The sequence below is a fragment of the Mauremys mutica genome, chromosome 10 (assembly GCF_020497125.1).
Source record: "Mauremys mutica isolate MM-2020 ecotype Southern chromosome 10, ASM2049712v1, whole genome shotgun sequence".
NCBI classification, from domain to species: domain Eukaryota; kingdom Metazoa; phylum Chordata; order Testudines; family Geoemydidae; genus Mauremys; species Mauremys mutica.
In genome coordinates, this window is record NC_059081.1 from 44,975,210 (window position 1) to 44,998,375 (window position 23,166).

The 23,166-nt window shown below is 41.8% G+C and overlaps 1 protein-coding gene and 1 long non-coding RNA gene across 6 annotated transcripts in view; one reads left to right on the forward strand and one right to left on the reverse strand.

The window, feature by feature from the left end:
• UBE2E3 (ubiquitin conjugating enzyme E2 E3) overlaps positions 1-9,132 on the forward strand; it is an 84,897-nt gene extending 75,765 nt beyond the window's left edge. For all 5 annotated transcript variants that reach the window (XM_045032727.1, XM_045032725.1, XM_045032724.1 and 2 more), the window contains 3 exons: positions 4,877-5,009; positions 6,610-6,757; positions 8,492-9,132. In XM_045032727.1, coding sequence (XP_044888662.1) covers positions 4,877-5,009; positions 6,610-6,757; positions 8,492-8,589 — 379 coding nt within the window. In that variant the 3' untranslated portion in view covers positions 8,590-9,132. The remainder of the gene's footprint in view (positions 1-4,876; positions 5,010-6,609; positions 6,758-8,491) is intronic.
• Positions 3,400-19,178, reverse strand: LOC123378659. The gene is made up of 3 exons (XR_006582694.1): positions 18,619-19,178; positions 15,289-15,405; positions 3,400-3,718 (listed from the first exon to the last, which is right to left on the reverse strand). It is a non-coding gene; the product is annotated as an uncharacterized LOC123378659 (long non-coding RNA).
• Between the last annotated feature and the right edge of the window lie 3,988 nt (positions 19,179-23,166).

Genomic DNA, 23,166 nt, shown 5'->3' on the forward strand with positions numbered 1-23,166 from the left:
GTACAATCATGGGAAGCTCCTGTTGAAATCTCAGGCTCAGTCCACCTTCTGGACAAGTGTTTGTACAAACTCTCACACTTTATAAGGAAAGACAGGTGCATTCTGACGAGAGATGCGTTTGTTTCACTGGTCTTGTAGTGCTACAAATCTCAGATCAAATTCATACCAGAAATTATATTTATGTTTATTTTCAAATTGTCCCAGAGTATCCTAGGCACTTTACAGAATCATATAAAAAGACCAAGTTCTTGTCCCAAAGAACTTACAAGCTAATAGCCTGCTCCTGCTTCCATTGACATCAGTGGTGCAGAACCAAGCACTAAAACCCTGTTCTCTGTGCAGACAGTCCCCTGCACCCACACAAAGGTCATTGCAGGATCAGGGCCAAGGGATGTATCTACACTAACATTTTTCTCTCAAAGTTTTCCACCTTTGCAGCCAATGTGGCAACTTCACACGCATAGCATTGATGGAAGTACTGGTGTAGATAGGTCTCCAGGCTCCTGCAGTTGTGTTCATCACTTAACTCATCCAGAGCAGATGTAGAAGACATGAGAATAAAACTGCTGGCACTTTTTCTACACTAGAGCTGCACTGGTTTTAGCACTGGCAGGAAGTTTTTGGGAGAAAAGACTAGTATAGACAAGGCCTAATTTTAGATGCCCTGCAAGAAAAGGATGGCCAGGGAAAGGAGTATGCGAGAGCAATGATTACAGGCATAGGATTACACAGTACCCTGATTGCCATGTGTGCTCATCTTGAGGTTCTGTTACGTATATTGCTTCCGTTTGTCATTCAGATAAGATACGTATATGTCCCTTGTCTTGTCTTCGGATACGTCTACAGGGAAGTGTAATTCCCATGCACATGATAGCACCTTAAAATAGCAGAGTGGCTGTGGCGGCTCGGGCTGGCCACCCTTTGTTTGTACCTGGAGGTCGGGCAAGACTGTACTCAGGGCAAGTCTACACTATAGGGCTACTTCGGCGCAGCTGCACCGCTGTGGTGAAGACATGTTATGCTGATGGGAGAGCGCTCTCCCATCAGTGTAATTACTCCACCTCAGTGAGCGGCGTAAGCTCTGTCAACGGAAGAGTGTCTCCTGCCAACATAGTGCCACTGTAGACAGTGAAACTTATCTCACTGCGGGGGGGCGGGGGGAGGGGGTGTTTCCACACCCATGCACAATGTAAGTGAGATCAAATTAAGCAGTAGTGTAGACCTGCCCTTAGGCAGCTTGAGCAGAGCTAGCACATGTATGTGTACCCATGCTGGGAATTACACCTTCCAGCTTCTATGTAAACATGCCCTGTGTCACGGTCCTTCCCGTCAGTGAAGCAGCAGGTATTTAAGGAGCAGCTGGTTTTGGTTAACTTTATTTTCGCAATAAATCTCTAATTGCACTAATCAATTTTTTTAACCTATAAAATAAAATTTTCTGTAAATTTTAAAGCATAGATTTCTCATCACTTTAAAAAAATGTGATTGCTTTGTTCCTTTGTCTGATTTTTTTAGCCTATTTGCAAATAATAATAATATTGCATTATTAAAGTGTGTTAACTGAATTTTGGATGTGCCGGCAACTAATGTGGTAGGGCAGCAAGACAGTAGCAATTAACTGCACAGATATGCTACATAGCTAGAATACGTAGATGTCTGTGTGCCAGAGCAGATCTCCACTACTCCCAATCTTCCGCTGGCCTAGGTGAGGGCTGCCCCTTAGCTTTTGCCAGGGCTGAGTAGGCCTGAGTCAGCGAGCTGCATCTGGCTCCCTGCAGCCACCGTGCTCCGCTATCTCTAAGCTGCATATTGACCTAGTGGAGAATCAGGGCCATGGGGCTACTTGCATTTTTACATGAAGACACAGGATTAAACACTTTGCTGAATTAGGCCTTTGGGTTCAATGCTCTCCACAACCTCTCTAATCACTAAATCCTTGGTGCCCTGATCCTATTGTGAGTGGTTCTAGTCTCTGGTTTGCTGATCCTTGTGTCAGTCATACTCCATCAGCACTGTGAGGGGGGGAGTGTTGCTTTTTTCGACAGGTAGAGAAAAGAATAAAATGTAGCTTGGTAAATTTAGCCAGCAGCTGTTCAGTATTTAGTGCTTGAATGTGCTGTAGAAAAAAAACTGATTGGAAATAGCCTGTTATGTTGTCTTAGCTGTGTATTACACTCTTTAGTATGGTTTCCACATATCAATAATGTCACAATTGCTGGAGTTTTCAGTCACTAGTGAAGCTAAAGTATCTCTCCCACCATTGGAGCATGCGGCACTGTTCCAACTGTTGTAACAAATTTCCCAAACCTCAGTTAAAAGTAATGCAATGACCAGCCTTTTGATTTAACAATTTTCTCCTTTGAGTATATTTACTGTTATAGTGTTATCTTATTTCTGAAGTTGTAGCAGTGTTTTCTCAGCTGTGAGAGGGATGTTGAATACTGTACCAATAGGGCACTTTCTTCCCCTTTTATAAAGGGGAGAATATTCTAACCTTCAAAATAGCATTCTCCTCCCCACATGTAACCTTATCCTTTTACATAGGACTAATAGTAGCATAGAAGATAACACTAAATAATAAATGGAGAGTTATTGCACTTAGGTGCTGGGCTATTAACTGATAGGTGCCTTGTTCCGAGATGGTGAGTGAATACCAGATTGGCTCAAAGCTAGACCCCATAGCAGTACTTAATTGTGACTGATTCATTTGGCTGAAATATGTCGCTCTTGTAATTCAGCTATTTCATTAATCTGATTGAATGCCATCCAGTTATTAGAGTGGTGTGAGAGAAAGGTAGCTAACACATGAGGCAAGAACACTAGCCTCTGCATTAGACTATAAAATAACCATTAGTCAACTAATGCTGAAATTGAATCGCTTCATAGAAATTTAGTTTCCAAGCATAATATTAATTAGCGATAAGCCTGATGAATATCAAGAATTAATTAAAACTTTTCAGTGGCCTGGGTGGGTTTTAAATATTATCATTATTGCTCCAGTATTTTTAGTTCTTATGCTAATTGCTTTTTAGAAAGCATGAATGGAATAATCTACAGTAGCGATGTGAGGTACAAACAATTTACTGCAACATTAAGAACTATGGCTTGGCAGCCTCCTCCACAGTTTTCACTTTTTCTTCTAAAATTTATCTGCAGTTTTTGTTAACTCCTTTGTACGTGCAATACAAATCAAAAGGACACGTGTCTGGGTTTACAGGCCCCAATTTTATCCTTAATATTTCTTTTCAACAAAGAAAAGAATTATAACCTGGAAGTTCTCTACTTTTATTTTTGGTAAAGGGACAATAGCTACAATAGCACCGGAGATTATTTTTAAAATGTATTTAAAAATGCTAGCTAGAATTCCTGATTATTTTTGCAATATAAAGAAAAGGCCTCAAACAGACTAATTATTTAATACATAAAACAGTCACTGATTAACAAAAAGGAAGAAGCTATGAATTATAACTGGAAGAGAATTCATAGTTAAAATCAGCATTTGGCTCTCTCTTGAATGCCATCTTAAGACTAAAAATGCTTCCATGTTTATGACATAGGATGTGTGGATGCATGATGGTGATGATGAAAAAGTTCCTCTTCCGTGTATTAAAGCAGGCAAGAAACTGGTTTATAGTAAGACTTGAGAGCTCGTATTGCCACTTTCTCAAGCTATGTTACTCTGCACAGCCATCAGCGCGGATCTCATCAAGAGAGGAATCTGCAAATGTAAAATCAAAACATTAAATTATGGTTTTGTAGAGGCTTACTTATATTTTTGAAATCAATGCCTGCTTTATGGAGAAAGGGTTTTGTTTTGGATATTTGTGAAGGGATGTAGACGGACTCTCACATTTTTATAGCATTAATTCTAACATCCCAGCAGTTGGGAAAGTGCTAGCTCATTATTTCATAAACGGTTTTGTAATATTGACATCAATTCAGTTGCTAGAAAATTTGTATAACATGCTCTTTCCTTCCTGAGGAAAACATCTGTAATATAACCATTTTAAAAATATACAGCATGTAGTAACAAATATATAAATATGGGGGTTCCTATTAATTTGGGGGTGCTGTGTTACAATAGATTAAATTCCTTATCACCCTCCCCCACAAGAGAACCTTAAACTTTCCAGTGTAGGGAGTACAAAATTTTACTCTATATTATCCTAAACAAGTGACAGTAAACATGTAACAGCTCAACACTACACTTGTTAATCACACTTTAAGGTACTTTTATAAATAATTTTATAAATGGTTAATAGATATTACAGACTAGAGTAGTATATTTTACAGTTGGGTATAAGCACATCCATAGATGGTGTTTACAGATGGCTGTAAGCCATGGTTACAAACAATCTGTTCACCTGTTGGAGCCTAACAATCTCTAAATCAATTAACCACTTATCAAAACATCTATTAATTGTTTATTATATTAACCCTTTATAAACTATTCATAAATGTGCCCTTAATATAAATTGTGACAATTTTTTTCTAATGCCCCCGAGCCAGTGAGTGGGTGTGAGGTATAATTTTTTTTATATTTATGTTCCATGTAACTGGGAGGACAGAACACAGAAGCCTACTGCAGCTAAATACTCCAAAACACAAAGATGGGAATTGTGTTTAATACAGTGATAGTCCAATGAATCCACCACATTGCCAGAACATTCAAAAGGAGTAAGGTCCTGATTCAGCTAGGTACCTATGTACAATGCCTAGTTTTAAGCAATAATCCCCCACTGAAGTCAATGAGAAGCTTGGCACCTGCTAAAGTCATGTAAATGATTGATATTAAACATAACTGGTAAAAAGTGAATCACTGCAGATGTTATTCACAAAGGTACAATTGAGTCTCTCTCTCTCTCTCTCAAAATAGTGCTGGCCCTAAAGGAGATAACATTTATGAATGGAGATCCACTATACTTGGACCCCCAGGTTCTGTATATGAAGGCGGTGTTTTTTTCCTGGATATCACATTTTCATCTGATTATCCATTCAAGCCACCAAAGGTAAGGGTAAGGTTTTTATTTATAGTAACCAAGATGTTAAAAAATTACTAGTGATTTTTGGAGAAAGGCCTCGATTTTCAGATGAGTGCTCAGTACTTTCTGAAAATCAGGCTCCTTTAAGATGTCCTAAAAGATGCCCTAAAACCACCTTTGAAAATTTTGGCAAACAATTTCAAGAAATATGTCTGCTTCACAATTCATACTGGTTTTTTCCCCAACTTTCCTAGTGGTCAATTGAGTGATAATTATAAAGTAATTGGTCAGGAGTAATAGGTAGGGTGACCAGATGTCCCGTTTTTAAAGGTACGGTCCTGTTTTGGGGGACTTTTTCTTATATAGGCACCTATTACTCCCCACCTCTGTCCCCTTTTTTCACAGTTGCTATCTGGTAGCCCTAGAAATAGGTGAAAAACTAATTCCAATAAAAGATATCTTCTCTTTACACATAAGTTTCATAGCAATCAGTAACAAAAAGTAAGGATATTAGAACTGAATAAATTCAACTAAAAAAAATGTTATTGTACCTTCCAGTTGGCTAAGAATCCTATGATAGTATCCATTATTAAAAAATGTCAGTGTAACTGAAACTGATTAGATCTGCCCTTTTGACTGCCACTGCACATTGAAGTATCTTTATTTATTTATGTATGTTGGTTCCTTGGGGCACAACATAAAGAATAATGCATTCTCAGCCTTCCCAAAAAGCACAAAACAGAAACCATAATGTTCTTTGACATAAGTTTGTTTTCATGGAATGACGAAGAGTTTTTGCAGAATATTTCTAATTCCACATCAAGATTATACTATTATGTGAGTTGAGTGAGTTTCATGAAACATTGAGATGTCTCCCCCAAAGTACAGTAAAATGAAAATGGATGTTTTACTCATCTCTGGCATAAACTGTGCCTTCTGCAACTAATGCATTGAAATATTTCTCACTCATTTTGTTTCTGTACAGAAACCATTTTCATACTATACGAATATTAATCTGAAATCAATTAAAACAGAAGGATGATGGCACTTACTGCAGTAGAAATGTGTTATAGTAATTCCGCCTAACAGGGATGTGATGATGATTTAGTATGCAAAATGCTTTGAAGATGACAATAGCTATACATTCCCTAAAAAGCAATATTTAAATAGATACTAAGGTTGCACAGTTAGGTACAGAAAATTAAGGAAAAGACAAAGCTAAGATTACACATGCAAGCCATTTTTTCATATGTATGCATTGCAATAATTGTAATATAGTCTTGCTCACGATCAAACTGTTACTCAAACACAATATAATATTTATACTGAATACACGCTGTATTTGTAGTACTATGTATGACTATGTGCATGCCAAAGAGTCTGTATAAAAGTGATTTACCTACCAGATGTGCAGTGAATGAGGCCAAGGCTCCCGCAGAGTTACAATGAATGAAGCAAAATGTGCACTTTTTTAATAAGTGCATTTTACAAAATACGCAGTGAACGAGAAAGGTCTCTGCAGAAGTTCTGCTCCATTCAGAGTGCATCCTTCAAAACTTCTGCTACCCAAAAGCTAGGGACAGGCTATTCATAGATAGCATTTAATGATTTTTGTCTGTAACTTTAGGTTACTTTCCGTACCAGAATCTACCACTGCAACATCAACAGTCAGGGAGTCATCTGTCTGGATATTCTGAAAGACAACTGGAGCCCTGCTTTGACTATTTCAAAGGTTTTGCTGTCTATTTGTTCTCTCTTGACAGACTGCAATCCTGGTAAGCAAATTCTAAATGTACCAAGCATGAACTCTTGCTCATTTGCTGCAAAAAGTAATTCAGTAGATGATTCTCTACTGAATAATTCTGTCATTTTTAAAATAGATGTTTGAGATTAGAGATTAAAACCCCTTGTTTTATTTAAATCCATCTAAACTTGTATCATGGCAAGATTGCTCCCTGTAATAGATTTTCTAGCTTTTGCATAGGCAGTGCCAAGATCTGCACTTCAGCCCTTAGCTCTCATATGGCTCTTTTCACTGATCCGTCTTTAAGGAGGGTAAATAGCATTATCCCATTTTACAGAAGGAGGAAATGGGGTTACAGAGAGTTGACATGACTTGCTCAAGCGTACACAGCCGGTTAGTGGACAATCCAGAAACAGAACCCAGATCTCCTGACTCCCTGTCCATTGCCTTAACCACTTGACCACTATATGAAAAACAGCTTCCTGTTCAGCCTCCTTAAATATATTTTGCGGGGAGGGAAGGGGAAGAGAATAAAATGAAAATTTGTAAGAGGTGACTGTTTCAAACAACTCCAAGACCGTGAAACTGGAAGGAATACGGCCCAATACTTTTAAAATCAATGGATTTATTTTGGATTTACACTAGGTTAAATGGGAGCAGGATTTGGTCAAGGGTTTTATCATGAAAGAGCCTTGAATTCATTACTATACACAGCACTATGCATCCAGCACTTTGCATTCATAAAAAAATGCTGTAAATTAGTACATACAGTTACTCTATGAAATATCTAAGTTTTCATGTTTGTTCATTTGAAGCTACACTCTGACGTTTTCAAATAAAGGAAAGGGGAAAGCAAAGAAGGTGAAGTGTTAATGGTGTATCCTATCCCTGTAAACAAACAACATTTCAGCTCCCCTGCTTTTCCTTCTCTTTTATTTCAAGTTGGTAAAGGGGTTGAGCTGGGAGTGAGTTGACGGGGGCAGGGAGCCAGAGCTCAAATTGAATGAGACTGGGGGAGAGCTCTTTCCCTGGTGCTGCCCTGCTGGGGCCTGAATACCTGCACCTCGCTGCATGGGTCTGGTTTTTTTTGCAGTGTAGACATACTCTGAGGGACCAGTGAGGAGGTTCTTTACAGAGAATGGGCTTCCAGTTGAGGCGGTAGAGTCTGGTGCGACTGTATGAAAATTTAGCTTGGAAGTAACCAACTGTTCTTTTAAGGGTGTCATGAGGAAATCTTTCAGACCATGCTTTTGTCACCTCTGACTGGTGATGTGTTAATCTGCACAGGAGCAGTTTGGCCTCCCGTGGCATGTGAAGTTTCTTTTTTTAAGTTTAACATTTTAAACGTGTGAAATTATATATACATTGCATAATATCAAGCAGTTCCAGACACAAATGGCTCATGGGTTGCTTCTAGTTCTACACAACTCCTAGCCTGTAGCTGTTGTTCAGACAGTCAGCTAAAATGAAAAGCTATAACATTTTAACACAGATGTCTGTCTGTCTTTTAAATAAACTAAATGTTGGCGCTTGCAGATAATCAAAACAGATTAAAATCCTTCCTATTCATTCTGCTTTAGGTGTTTGTTCTTGAAAATGGCTTGTGTGTCAAGACCTCCGCTACAAAGCCTAGCATTTTCTGGCCTAACAAAGAGAGTGTACTGGGAAGCAAGTAATTTTTAAAGTGTTTCCTTTTTTAATAGAACGATTTCTGATGTTGTTTTTCTTCCCTATCTTCCTCTCCTTTTACCCCAAACCATTACAGCTGATCCTCTGGTCGGAAGCATAGCCACTCAGTACCTGACCAACAGAGCAGAACATGACAGGATAGCCAGACAGTGGACCAAGAGATATGCAACATAAATGACAAACTACTTGTGCTCTGTGAGGGTGCAGGAGGCAACTTTACAGTGTGCAACAAATCTTTATAGCCTTTACAATACGGACTTCTGTGTATATGTTATACTGATTCTACTCTCTGCTTTTATCCTTTTGAAGACTGGGATTCTGCCCCCTAAAAAAGGTAAATGCTATCAGGAGTAGAACTTTGTAGCTGTAGTTTAGTTATGTTTAAAAAGCCTACTTGCAAGTCTTGCTTCTTTGGGATATCAAAATGTATTTTGTGATGTACTAAGGATACTGTTCCTGAAGTCAACCAAATATTATAGTGCATTTTAGCCTAATTCATTATCTGTATGAAGTTATTAAAGGTAGCTGTAGATTACTAGGAATTATGTCATTTGTATTAAACCCAGATCTATTTCCAATATGTGGTACATGCTGTTGTGAAAACTGTTTTAACTTTCACCTTTGTCAGTTTGTAATGAAAGGATTTCCTTTTCCCCTTTGTAGCTCAGAGAGCACCCAGTGTATCATCTCAAACACAATAAACATGTTCCCCAAGGAGCAGTTTCTTTGTTTTCCTAATTTAAATTAGAATGGGAGTGAATTTAAATATAACAGTGATGCAAAGCTATTGTATCACAGGTCCCGATGGATCATCTGGTAAATTAATATACACAAGCAAAGGTTTGCTATTAAATGTATACCTATGGATTGTTTAAAAGTAAACATTTTCCAGTGGATTTTTTTTAAACAGAAAATATTTTCCTGTTTTTTTGGTTTTTTTTTTTTAAACTAACAAGGTTATTTAAGTTAAAATGAGAGCAGTTAGTGAGAGGTTGCTATGGCAGTTACTGTGGATACATTATATGGGCCCAATCGTGCTCTCATAATAGTCAATCTGAGCTTTCCATTAATTTGTTCAACTGGAGCAGGGCCAGGCTCTTGATAGCTTGAAGCTTCATTTCTTAATTTTAATGGCAAAAATGTGGCTCGCCCAGCCAGAGAACTGCTATTGTCCATTGAAAAGAGTCTTCCAAAGCCCACTTGGATGCTTTGTCAGCTCTCTGGGAAAAAAGGGAATAGAGGAGATTTAGGCAGGGATTATATGATATGATAAGAGATTGGAAACACTTGTGGGGAAGTGCATTACTGCAAGTGAAACTGAAAGTTAGAAGAGACTTAGGCTTCTCACCAGGAAATCTTGTGTGCAACAAAAATGCAAGTATGTTCTATACAGTTTGAAAAGTACAGTCACTAATTTTCTCTTTAGGGTGTTGATCACTGTAGTGATGACCCTTGAGTAATAGAGTACAGCTAAAGTGCTCATTGATCCCTTTAAAACTAACTGACGAATTGGCTCCTGTTTTAAAAGTAATTCTCTCCTATGTGGCCTTGTGTTTTTGGAGACGTAGCTCTTCCATGACTAAGATGTTCTGTACATTAAATGTATAGAAAGCAGAATTTCAAGGTTTTAGTATCAAAGCAGTGGAAGAATTTAAAGATTATCTAAAGTTAATTATCACTGTTAAATCCCTGTTCTTGGGTCAGGTGGCCTTTAGCATGTGTCATTTGCTCTGCTCTAAATATTTGTACAGTTTCCTCAAGGTGGCTCAAAAGACTATATATCCCATATATCTCTAACTAGATATATTTAGGAGCTGTGAGGTGGATTTGGAGCTTGAGCTGTGAAAGGCAACAGGGAGTAAGAGTTAGGGAACTGGCCAATACAGTGGAGATCTTAGTGTGGTAATAAACTAGTGCAAGTGAACAAAGTACTGGGAATCACTGCTGAACGCAACCTTAATTTCTCACTACAGCATTGTACGTAGTGAGAAATAATACATATTGGCAAAGAAATATGCTTCTAAGAACCAAGGAATGATGCTACATACAAAAGATAACTAAACTCTGGAGAGAGACTTCAAAGACCTTGAAGATCACTGTACGTAGAAGAATGCATGTACAACACTCCACTGAATTTCCAATAAGGGGCAAAATATATATTTCTCATGTTAAATATGTGACCTACAGAATTCAGATATTTATAATCACAAAAGATATGCTATAAAAGAGATGTAATTCTTATTTTAATGTACTTGGTTTCATATCACACATCAGACTTCAAATACCTAGGTGTACAGGTGGAATGCCTTCTTAACATTGCCCCATTCTATCCTTCCTAGACATTTGGTCCTTTTCTCTGAATTCCCATCCTTTTGTTGGTTTGTCATGATTCTGTTCTTTTTAATGTAGTTTGTGTGTGTAAATTTTATATTTACTGAAGTAAAGGTTGGTTTTGTGTAAACATTTAAACTTTAAAAATAAGCTAATTTTGTTTCTCAACTTCTCTCTGCTAAACCAAGCAGTAGAAAGAAAATTTGTACTGTTAAATAAATCAATTAGTTGTTAAATGAGCACGTGTGTCTGTTTCCCTGGGGTTGGGGAGAAATCTCCTCCAGTCCTGACGGTATCCAAGAACTGCTACAGCCAATTTGAAATGCTAAATCAAACGAGAAGTTGAAGTGTATAACAATCCATTTTCTTAGCTCTCCTAGTGCTAATAATCTCTCCTGGCAAATCACTGTAGCTATGCATGCTTTTATTATTAAAAATCCAGTTCTCTGATTTCCTATCCCCAGCTATGAGTGCTGGCTGGAAAATGTCAACACAAATGACATTTTGGCAAAAAACATATTTAACATTTCAAAATTCCCCCTCCTCCTTTTCTGGACCTTCTGTTTCCTCTCCAGAATCTACATGATTTGCAAGTAAAACACAATGAGCTCAACGAGCGCTCTAGTTCCAGCTCTTTTGCACCATTTGGAAAGCTACCCTAACGGGGCAGTCAGGGATTCCCCATCACAGGAAATCCTCACACAGGGAACTAGTAGAGGCAGTTTTGTGCCACCCCTTTCAGCATGAGCTTGTTGGAGGGCAGGGAGGGAAAGAAAGGTGCATGCCAGGGCAAATGGAGATTTGCACTCTGCCAGCTTCTTGTCCACTACAGTCACCACCTCTGCCTGCAGGCAACATAACTTAGAGCAGCTTTGGAGCTGCTCTAAATTATGCCCAGGGCATTTTCAGAAATACTGTAGTATTCAGTTTCCCATGAAAAAATGATAGATTTAAAGGAACAGAAAGCTGTTGATATACTAAAATATCCTTATTTGTATATTTACAGAAGCTCCTGAATTATTCATAAGACAGCAGTTTCCTGGTCTATGATATCTATCCTTGTAAAACATCAGCTAGCTAAAAGGAATGTGCTCAAATACAGTGTAGGCCATAATGCTCTGTGATGATCAGAAATACATCACTTGAGGCTAGATTGTGAGAATGTAATCGGCCCGGAGCTGCACTGCCCCACAAGCAGGCCTGAGACTGAATTAGCTCACAGCCACAATCTGCTCCCTTCCTTCCTCCCTCTAGGAAGAGGTCTGTGCTAGCCTGTTAGCTGGTGCAGATTTGTTCTCACTCTGCACTGGCTCAGCTGTGTTGGGAGAGCATCATGCAGGGTAGAGTCAAGGCTCTGCCCTTTGCCAGCCTACCTGGGGGAGGGGGGGAGAAGAGAACAACTGCAGCCCCAGGAGGGTCTCCCCCCTTCCCCCATGTTGTGACTTGTGAGGTGGGTACAGAACAAGTCACAATCCTGCCCTTCACAGTCATCTTATAATGGTGCATTGACATACTTGTTCAAGGGATTTATGATTTAGCTAAACATTTACCTGCATATCTCTGCAGCTCCAAAGGGCTTCCTGCTGATCCTGCATAGGCCACCACAGAGCTGCAAGGGAGAGGGCCAAGGAGCTGGCAACTGAAGTTACACTTCACATTAATCCTGTGGCCCCAGAGTCCCTTGGGCTCAACTTGTGTGGGGAAGCAGCAGCTACTTCTGCCTCTCGCTAAGAGCATTGTCTCCCATCCCCACACCTTGGCTGTGGGTTGGAGGATGGATTGCACATCTCCAACCCACCTGCTTGTCCTCAATACAGCCTGACTACTGGAGATGAATATGGGAGAAGTGGATTCCATGCATACAGAATACAACAGCTTTGAAAGCAGTAATTGTAGTAGGAGAAAGATGGGATTCTACTGATCTATAAAAATACTACAGTACTTATGTAACCTTTGTCATAGATAGGAAATCAGATATTATAAAATGTTGCATCTCTGGAGTTGCTTTTGGAGTTGTCTGTTGCAGATATAAAATGCCATTATCAACCTTTGCTGGAGGTCTCAGAATACCCTGACCAGCTGTGGAGGTGAGTGATAATTGCTAGAATGTTTGTAGTACTGCACTTTTGTGCTTGAGGTGCAGCAATTTCAGTAAACAAGGAGCTGGACCATTGTTGGCCCTAACACATCCTGCAACTGTGCCTGTTGTCATTATCCCTAACTCCAGATACAAAATTGAGTGGCAGCAGAGATGGATTACATTTTTGTGGGGCCCTGGGCCAGAGCAAGTGGGGGCTCCTCTCTACCTCTTCTGCCTGCAGCCCCCCAGCACTCCTGCCAGGAAGCGGGTGCAGGAGCGCTGGGCGGGTGGGCAGGTGGACCGGGTCAGGGCACCAAGCCTTTCCAATTGGGGCCTGGGCCCCGTTGCCCCAGTGGCTAATCCACCACTGAGTGGCAGTTGTCTGTCAAATGGGCATTAGCTCTCCAAGGAACGCCAGGAAATCCAGAAGGGAGATTTTGTATTTTTCTGGTACTGGCTGTTTGTAGGGGTAATATGTTCTTTACAAAGTAATAACAACATATGCTGGGAAGGTTGCATTGCACAGAAAGGGTCCCTGATAGCAAGTTATCAACCCGCTTCTGCATGGCCCAGGTGAAAACAGCAGCCAGCTCATGTCATCAATCTGGGCTTTGTCTCTCTCTACAGAATAAACGGCAGGTCATCATTTCAAGAGGAGCTCCAGATGGCAAAAATTCCAGGCTCTACTGAATGAGCTATCATAGATGAGATTTTTGGGATCTGATATAGGTAGCTAATAAGGGTGAGCCTCAGTCCTGTGGGAGACCATTTTCCGGTATGCACCAACTGGACATATCCCCAAAGCAAACCGTTGAGTTAGACATCAGTGATCTAAGATTTATCTGAGGAACCACTCAGCAGCAGTAGGAAAGGATATATAGGGACAATAAATAGAAGCTAAATGAAACTGCTGAAGTACAATTGTGCGTGGTGGGATTATTTTCAGCCAGTGATTGCAGCAGCCTGTCTTTGTACTTGTATATTCCAGTACTTTAGATGTCCTTTATATTTATGAAAATTTGGATCAGACTGCAACTTGCTATTTTATGTTTCTTTTTTCAGTTTTTTTGCTGGAGCTAAATATGCTAACTGTTCATTATCAGAATTATTTGTTACAAATATGCAACAACATTTTTATTTTAATTCAGTAGTACCATTGTTGATTTCCAGTTAAACTGTTTTATAACTATGGATTTAATGGCACTAAGAAACACATTCATATAATCTACCTTTTAAATGCACAAATAGTTTTAGTAGATATTTTAATGGAATATGACTTGAATTATTTCCCTTATGTTAGAGCACAAATCAAAATTACATAGCAGTTTTCCTTGATGATTATGCTATGAGTTACCTTTTGCAAAGATGTTTATCTAGTTTGGTCTATAACATAAGCAACTAATTTACCTTCACCGAACATACCACAATTTTGTATTGCCTGCAGTATAATATTTGATCCAAGCATTTCTAAAATAGCTCAGGAAAATTAAACCAGAAAATGGATTGTTGTTTTAAGGGAAGTAGTATTAAGTGAGGGATCAAAACTAGGCAGATTTCTATATTTCTTGAGATATATTTTTGACTTAGATATGGAGACTACTTGCTTTGCAGTCCTGAACATGAAAGGTGTCAGAGGCAGTCAAATACACTGACTAGATAGCTAGCAAAATCCAAAGGTTGTTAGCTTTGCTATGGATTTTCACTGACATGAGTCAAAAAATAATAATATGAAGCTGGCCATTATGTGAAAAAAAGTGATGATGATTAAAAAAAAATACACTGAACTTTGCATTAAAAAGTAAAGCTAGGACAAATCAAACATTGGTCTTCATAGTCCTGTCGATCCCCTGAACTTTCATGGAAGTTGCACAACTAAATGAAATATTTTGTAAGTTTCTCATTAATGAGTTTTATATCAAAGTTTCAGACCTAACTTCATTGGGAGATGTGCGTAAATAAGGCCATCCATTCAGAATTTTACACAGCCCAATTTGAACATTTTGGCCTTGAAGCTGGATTTTCTGAATGGCACTAGGCTTAGTTCATTTTCTGACAGGGACCCTCTACAGTCCTGAGAAGCCCTCTCTTTTAACCCAACATAGTTCAATTTCATTGCTTCAGCCTAGGTGATGAGGACTGAAAGAGACTTCTCATCAGAGCCCCTCAACAACAGTTGTTTAATCAGCTGAAAGGGTGATTTCTAACTGACTTAGGACACTCCTGTAGCAATTGCAGACTGGCCTGTTTCCTCGGTGCTGTGATGGGAGTATCCTAAACACCTTTGGAGGGTCTGGCTTCTTGTTACCGGCTGGGAAAGAACCTTGTTCCTGGCACATTTAGGAGAAGGCTCTTCCCTTGTCACTTTTAGTGAAGTGCTTTAGAAATGGCCACCTGCCCCTGCCAACACCTCATTTCCACATGGTTGTGAAAGGGAAAGAGAAGTTCTGTTACCTCCACCTCACCTGGTTCCTTGAGGAATTGTGAGGAACTCTGGCAATGTCCCATCAGCTCTTTGTCCACTGCTTTACCAGGTAGATATCAGCTTTCAAAGCATCTCCTGGCTTCCACCAGGAAGTGATCTGGGGATTGTAAAAAATAAGTTACCATCTAAAAACAAAACAGCATTTTGTTTTAAGAGACCAGGTTGGAGGTTTTTGAGCATGTGGGTGGGGGTTACAATAACATTACATGCTGGGGCATGTCAGGTACATCCTGATCAGTGAGCGGGCTGGGGAGGGGTGGGGTTAGTTAATAAGGGCACTGAGAGGTTCACATACTGGCATCATAGACGGTGGTGTTTCAGTCATAGGTAGAGTACCTGTCTGTACATTCCCAGTTTGAGGGAGTATTTGAATGGCCAAGTCCACTTCTCCACCCCACCCCCAAATATGCTAGGGATGCAGGGCTGAGAAGGAAGGCCCTGTGGCCCCAGTGCACATGAAGGGAGAAAGGGAAAAGCCAGAAACTCCCCATACAATATGGGGGAGAGGTGGGAGGAGGGAGAGGGGGATAATCCTACTATTTGCTCTTGGTTTCTGTGAGTCAGGAAGAAAGAGAGATCTCTGGCTACTTAGTTATTTATCAGAGGTGGGGAAAGGGTTAGAAGGTTTTGCCTTTGCTCAGAACAGGCTTTCCCTGGAGATTCCCCATTGTTGGGATTAATCAAGTTGTAAGAGCTTTTCTTTTAGAATAATTGGCAGTTTTATCATGTTAGATGAAATAAATCTCCACTAGATGTCAGCGTAACACAGTTTAGAGCCATATACTTGACAGCACCTGAAGTTATGTAACACACTGGCTCTCCTGGAAATGAGCTTTATAGAAGCCAAGGTACTTGAGCTTACATGCCTTTCCTTCCAAATGCTTTTTTGTAAATAGAATATAAAATATAACTTTGGAAGGAAAAGCTGCCTGTAGAAGGCTGGGGATTCAGGTAATTTGTAATGGGATAGTGCAAGGTTCACCTCCAGGTCACCAGTTCAATGATACCTAGTAAGCACTGCCTGGAAATTGTTTCCGTATGTTGGCTGTGTGATAGCCAAGCTTCGTGGGGTTCCTAGTGGGCATGGATAAGAGCACAATTGCTGTCAGGGCCAGCAGACAGGCCCAGTTTGCCATGGGCATAGGGTGACCAGATGTCCTGTTTTTAAAGGGACTTTTTCTTACATAGGCACCTATAACCCCTCCCCCATCCTGTTTTTTCACAGTTGCTATCTGGTAACCCTACATGGGCGTGGCAACTGAATGGCTCCTGAGGGACTCTCTCCAAAGCAAGGTTGAGGCCTATTGATGGGATGGTGTGATGAAGCTTGCACTCCTGTTGCCTTTGCATTACCTGGCCTCCTAGTAAGCAGAAAGCTTTATTCTTCACAGCTGTCAGTCTGTCATCCTCCATAAGCACTAAATTCAGTTAAAAAGTATTTTTTAATTTGTTCAGAATGGGAAGACCCTGCTACAGCCTTATTAAATAGAGGTCTTCAGCACAATACTCATCTCACCCATTCTCATAAAACAGGTTTGAAACCTACACTAGTAAAAATATTCTTATAAATACAAGAGGATGGGAAAAACAAAACATTTTGGGTACTGGTCTGACCATCCCACCTAACACTGTACACCCATCTGCTTTGGGTATATCTTTATCCCAGAAAAGAGAGACGATATTTGGAATTGTAACGGGGTGCACACACCTATCACATGCACCCCCTTGGCCAAATGCATATGCCTGCCCTCTCTCTCAGTTTTCCCCTGCTCCAGGATAGAGTAGTGCCCGAGGGCTCCCTCCTTGGAAACAAAGTCTTCAGCCTGTTGGGGCCTTTCTGGTCACAGCTCTCCAGATGGGCCACTACAGTTCAGTTCCCCCTCTGGGGTACCTCAATGTCCAGATCACTTCCCCCGGTGGCTAATGGGTGGGGCGAGGAGGGACACAGGCCTACCCACTACTCCGGGTCCCAGCCCAGGGAACCTGTAGGTAGCAGCCATCTACTGTGTCATACCAGTGCTCTAATTTGCTGGGCCACTTCCATGCACCATCTTCACCCTTACTTCAGGGCCTGGCCCTAATGGAGTCCCAGCAACCAGGACTCCTTCTCATGCTCCACAGCTTCTGGCAACACTGCCTGGGTGGGGTTCTGCAGCTCCATCAGCCAGACACACCATCCATGCTCCAGCTCCAGCAGCTCTTCTTATACTAAGCTGCTGGACCCTGATTGGCTATGTGGGACACAGCCACTCTAGGCAGTTTAGAGGACCCTCTCCCCGGCCGTTTCTGGGGAAGGTGTGGCAGGGCCAGGAGGCCTCCAGCAGGGAGCTCTGAGTGTCTGGCATACCCTGTCACAGGAATATTGACAGCTGGCTACAGTACCAATAAAAATGCAATGATATCAAATAAAAATAGTCTAGTTTGAAAAACAATTGCCTTGAAACAACAGCCAAGGCAAAGCATGGATGAGAAGGGAAACCTGGATATAGGAGAGAAGAATTTTGATCATCTTATTCAGGTCAAGGCTTTGCAGATGGATAGCGTAGGCCTGCCTTGACAGGGGAACTACAGGCCAGTCAGCCTCACCTCAGTCCCTGGAAAAATCATGGAGCAGGTCCTCAAGGAATCAATTTTGAAGCACTTAGAGGAGAGGAAAGTGATCAGGAACAGTCAGCATGGATTCATCAAGGGCAAGTCATGCCTGACTAACCTAATTACCTTCTATGAGGAGATAACTGGGTCTGTGGATGAGGGGAAAGCAGTGGACGTGTTATTCCTTGACTTTAGCAAAGCTTTTGATACTGTCTCCCACAGTATTCTTGCCAGCAAGTTACAGAAGTATGGGCTGGATGAATGGACTATAAGGTAGATAGAAAACTAACTAGATTATCAGGCTCAATGGGTAGTGATCAATGGCTCCATGTCTTGTTGGCAGCCAGTATCAAGTGGAGTGCCCCAAGGGTCGGTCCTGGGGCTGGTTTTGTTCAATATCTTCACCCTCAGCAAGTTTGCAGATGACACTAAACTGGGAGGCATGGTAGATACACTGGAGGGTAGAGATAGGACACAGAGGGACCTAGACAAATTAGAGGATTGGGCCAAAAAAAAATCTGATGAAGTTCAACAAGAACAAGTGCAGAGTCCTGCACTTAGGACGGAAGAATCCCATGCACTGCTACAGACGAGGGACTGAGTGGCTGGGCAGCAGTTCTGCAGAAAAGGACCTAAGGGTTACAGCAGTGGACGAGAAGCTGGATATGAGTCAGTGGGCCCCTGTTGCCAAGAAGGCTGTGACAGGGATGGGACTCACCACTGTGGCGCCTCCTGCTGGTTACCTCCAGGAATTAGCTCAGTCCATGGGGAGTGCCCTCTGCTGGTGCTGTCCCATCCGTCATCTGTTCCTCACCGGTGTCTTCCTCTTCAGGACACTGCCCTCTGGCAGTGCCCCCTAATCCTTCCTCACCCCCTTTGGGGGGGCGGGGCTTAGCAACAGTCCTTGCACTGGCCTCAGCAGCCAACCACAGCCTCCAAAGTCTATCCCCTTGTTTCAAGGGCCAGTTGCAGTTTATTTGGATTGTTTCGGCCACCCTACTTCATGGCCAGGTGCAGTACAAGGGGGAAGCAGGCCCTCCCACTACTCTGGGTCCCAACCCTTTAGTGGCAGCTTCCCTGCCCTCCTTCTCTCTCCTTGTCCAGCTGTCCCTGGGCCACTTCCCCTTTGGCCCCCTTTGCACCAGCTAGGCTCTTCCCTCAGGGTCTGCAGCCTGGCAGGTAGTGGGCTGGAGTTCCCTTCTGCTCCCCGGAGCCTGCCCAGCACTGCGCTGTCCCAGGTGCTAATCTCCTGCTCTGGAGACAGACCTTCCCCAATGAAGGTCTGGGACAGACTGCCTCCTGCTCATCAGGCAGCCTTTATATATGGCCAAGCTGAGCCCTGATTGGCTGTCTCCAATCTCAGCCCTGATTGGCTCTCAGTAAATCTTTTCCTGATTTTTTTACTAGATTAACTATTAAACTGCCTGGATTAAATACACATTCATGCATATCTGCCATCTGGAAATTAGCCAAGTCCTGTTAAGGTGCTTTAAATAACAATTTGTCTTTCACTGGAGTTGTTTTATGCCTTACTCTCCATGTTCCATTCCAATGCTCAAATCTTGGAAGAGTTTATTCTAATCAGCGAAAGTCATGGTGAATTATTACTGTGTAACTGAACAGGGATTTTCTTGGCACTTGATTTATATTTTGTTACTAGAAGAGTGACCTCAGCTAAACATTATAAATCAGGAAAAGCTGACATAGGTGACTTGTAGGTTTCTAAGGGGCTTTCCACTTTGATGATGTACTCCTCTACCCCGATATAACGCTGTCCTCGTGAGCCAAAAAAATCTTACCGCGTTATAGGTGAAATCGCGTTATATTGAACTTGCTTTGATCCGCCGGAATGCACAGTCCCCACCCCCACCCGGAGCGCTGCTTTACCGTGTTGTATCTGAATTCGTGTTATATCGGGGTAGAGGTGTATTTGCTTATTTAGCTATCAGGGACTAATATGGCTCTCTTTTTCTCCAGTAGCCATTCCAGAGCGTAATACATTGACTTATGATGCAAGGTTAAATATTTTAAACACACCAAATTGCTAATGATTTGCAAAGGCTTTAACTGAGTGATTAAAGCGACCATTGATTTTTCAGGCCTCAAAGTGTAAATCACACACTTTGTAAAGGAAGTCTTGCACCATCAGATTTAGGCAGTCTTCAAAGTGAGGCCTGTGTAATCACCACAGCACAGGTATAGGCTTTCTTTGCCCTATTCATTTACATTAGGAACCTGGCGTGAAGCTATTAAACTGTAGATGTCTTAAGGTGTTGCCTGTGGTAGGGCCTTTATTGAAGCCAATTACAGAGTCAAACTGCAAAGGGTTATACATTTATGCAAATTGCTCAAATTTACACTCGAGAGCCAACATAGTTCTACAAAAATGCTGGAATCCCTACAGAATCACTGCCAAGTCCCACAAATTGCACTGCAGGGATCCAGGACTTTCTAGCTTATGGCACATACAGTCTCCTGCTCGAGACAGAGTGTATCAAGGGATTTGTAAGAGAAATCCGGTGGGCAGTGAGCCATGTAATCTACAACTTGATCCTGGTTCCTTATTTCTGTTTGGAGATGAATTATTTTAAATCAGAGCATGCCCCAGGGCATACTAGATCTAAATCTATCGAATGCCAGAATTCTATAGCAGGCACCTGTGGCTCAGGCTTCGTTGTGTCCTGACACTTGGTGGGAACATGCACGCCACAACTTTGAAAAAAAAAACAATACATGAGATTAAATGCAGGCTTCAAATGATCATCTCATGGTAACACAGTTGTGCAGCTATGATTATGTTGCTAGTTTCTTTTGGCTTCAATTTTTTCCTTGATCTTAACTCCTTTTGCTGTGAATGTATTGATCCTAGTAAAGTAATACTCACCTTCAAACATTGCAGCATAATGATTAAATAGGATTATGCTTTACTGTTTTTGGCAATCCTGGAAGACCTAAAAAGGTATTCCATTGCCTTGAGCAAATGCATATCCATCCATCCTCCCTCCCCCTCTCTCCCCTTCCTCTGTGTGGTTGGGTTTAGAATAACAGTCTGAGAAGGCACTGTTGATACTTTTTCTTTGTCCTTCAAATGATGCACAACATGATAACAATCTTTGGGTTAAACCAAAATTGTGCAGATCAAAGTAGTTGCTCACCTTGGAAGCCGCTATGCTAGGTTTGTTTATTTGGATTTACACAACTCCATTACATTAATGGATAATCACCAACTAAATACATGCATACTCTCAGCCCTGGGAACCTTTGCCACATGATAATGCAAAGAAAAATAAACCTAGAAACTTCCTCAAAGCCAGAAAAAGAAACCAAAACCACTGCAGTCCCCAAGACCCAGTTCTTGGCACAAAAATTCCTCTTGCCCTGGGAAAGAGATTAACTTTTCAGGGTTTCACGAGGCTGGAAGTATTCTGGACCTTGAAGAGGGAATGCAGAAGTTCAGGGCCCATCATAGCAAATGCTCTATTAGCAGCTCACTTATTGTCCCTGGCACTAACTTTGGCTGTAAGGACCTTATTTGTCGCTTGGGATTTCTTCTTCTTCTTATTACTGGGGAGGTGGGTAGGAGTCAAATGTCATTAGACAGGTTAAGGCCTTGCCTCTCTTTTGTTTGTGTCTTAAATCTAGCAGAAGTTTCCATACTTCTCCAACACTATGATGATTGTGGTGAGACACAAGCTATTGGAACTGCTGTTGCTTCAAAAGTGTGCTCAAGTTACTACTACAGCTGCCAAGCACTCTGCAAACATCAGATGAGAGTACCCTTGATACTTCATATACTGCACACTTAACTCTCTTTAGCGTAAGTATTAAATGCTGGCATGGATCAGACTCAGAAGACAGCAACAACTAAAAGTTGCTCATCTTGTAGTGCCTTTGCTTTTCTACCTCTTCCTTTTTCTAAGAAATTGAAAGAGGAAGCTATTTCCCCAACTGTTTTTATGAGAAACTGACTAATGTGAAAGTTTGAGCTCGATATTCAGCTGATGTGAGCTTAGTGCCAACGCTCAGGGTATTTGATGGGTGGGGGAAGCAAAGATGGCTCTAACTTATGGCCCCTAGAGTGCCATTCAAGCCGGCATAACACTGGTGAGGACCATTACGTTATAGGCGCTGACTTACTCAGATCCCAGGGGGTTCTCGACCCCCACTCTGTCCCACCCCCACTCCCACCCCACCACTTCCCCCAAGCTCTCACCCCTGCCCCTTCCTGCCCCCGCTCCGCCCTTTCCCCTCACCTCTTCCTGTCCCCAGCACTTCTTGCATGCCACTGAACAGCTGATCCACAGCGGGGGGGGAAAGGGGGAGGAGCTGGCTGCCGGTGGGTGCTGAGTTCCCACTCCAGTCCTGGAGCACTCATGGAGTCAGCGCCTATGTTGGGGGCATTACACTGGCCAGCATCAGCTGGAGCCCAGTGCACTCCTGCTGGCCCCCTTCTCCTCCATCATCCTCATGCCAGAGGCAACATGTGGGAGGGGGACATGCAGGGGTCATGGTGTCATGCCCCGTCTCCCTGATTTGCTGCTTGGATTGTCCTGAGCATGCGTACATGGACTAAGCATGCTCAGTAACGCTGCTGAAGCCTGCTGCCCTCACTCTGCCCCCTCACTATTGGCAGGCATGAGTCATCTGTGCCTCATGCTGTCAGTTTTGCCCTTACTCACACACTACACCAGGAGTGGATGGCACTGAAACAGTTAAATCAAAGCCACTGAGGATTTCCTTCTTCCTGGGGAATCTTCTACCTGCTTGGCACTGCTCAGGGCAGGGGAAGTGGGGCCAAAGGATCTGGCCCATAGTCTGAAAGTTGCGTTGAATTCATGGCCCAATTCTGCTGCTTTGCTACCTGACTAATTCAGGAGCCAATGGGGTTACACTGATGTTAAAAAACTCTAAATGAGATCAGGATCAGGCCTTCATAATCATGCAAATATATAGCATATAAGTATTATGGGCCATTTACTGCCTTACTCCACCCATGCTCCCACATCACATCAGTAGAAGTTGTTTATGAGCAGTGATGAGAGCATATAACCTTTAGTCTTAGCTTGCAGCCTCATGGGCTAAATTTTTCTCCTAGTTACATTGCTGTGAGGCTGAAACCAATGGAGTAACGCCTGATTTATGACAATGTAACACTAGATTTTTTGGACCTGTGGGGCTGTTTCTCTTCTTACTTACAAAATGTTAAATCACTAGTAACCCCACTGCAATCAATGGAGTTAAATCACTGTGGGATCACAATCATGGC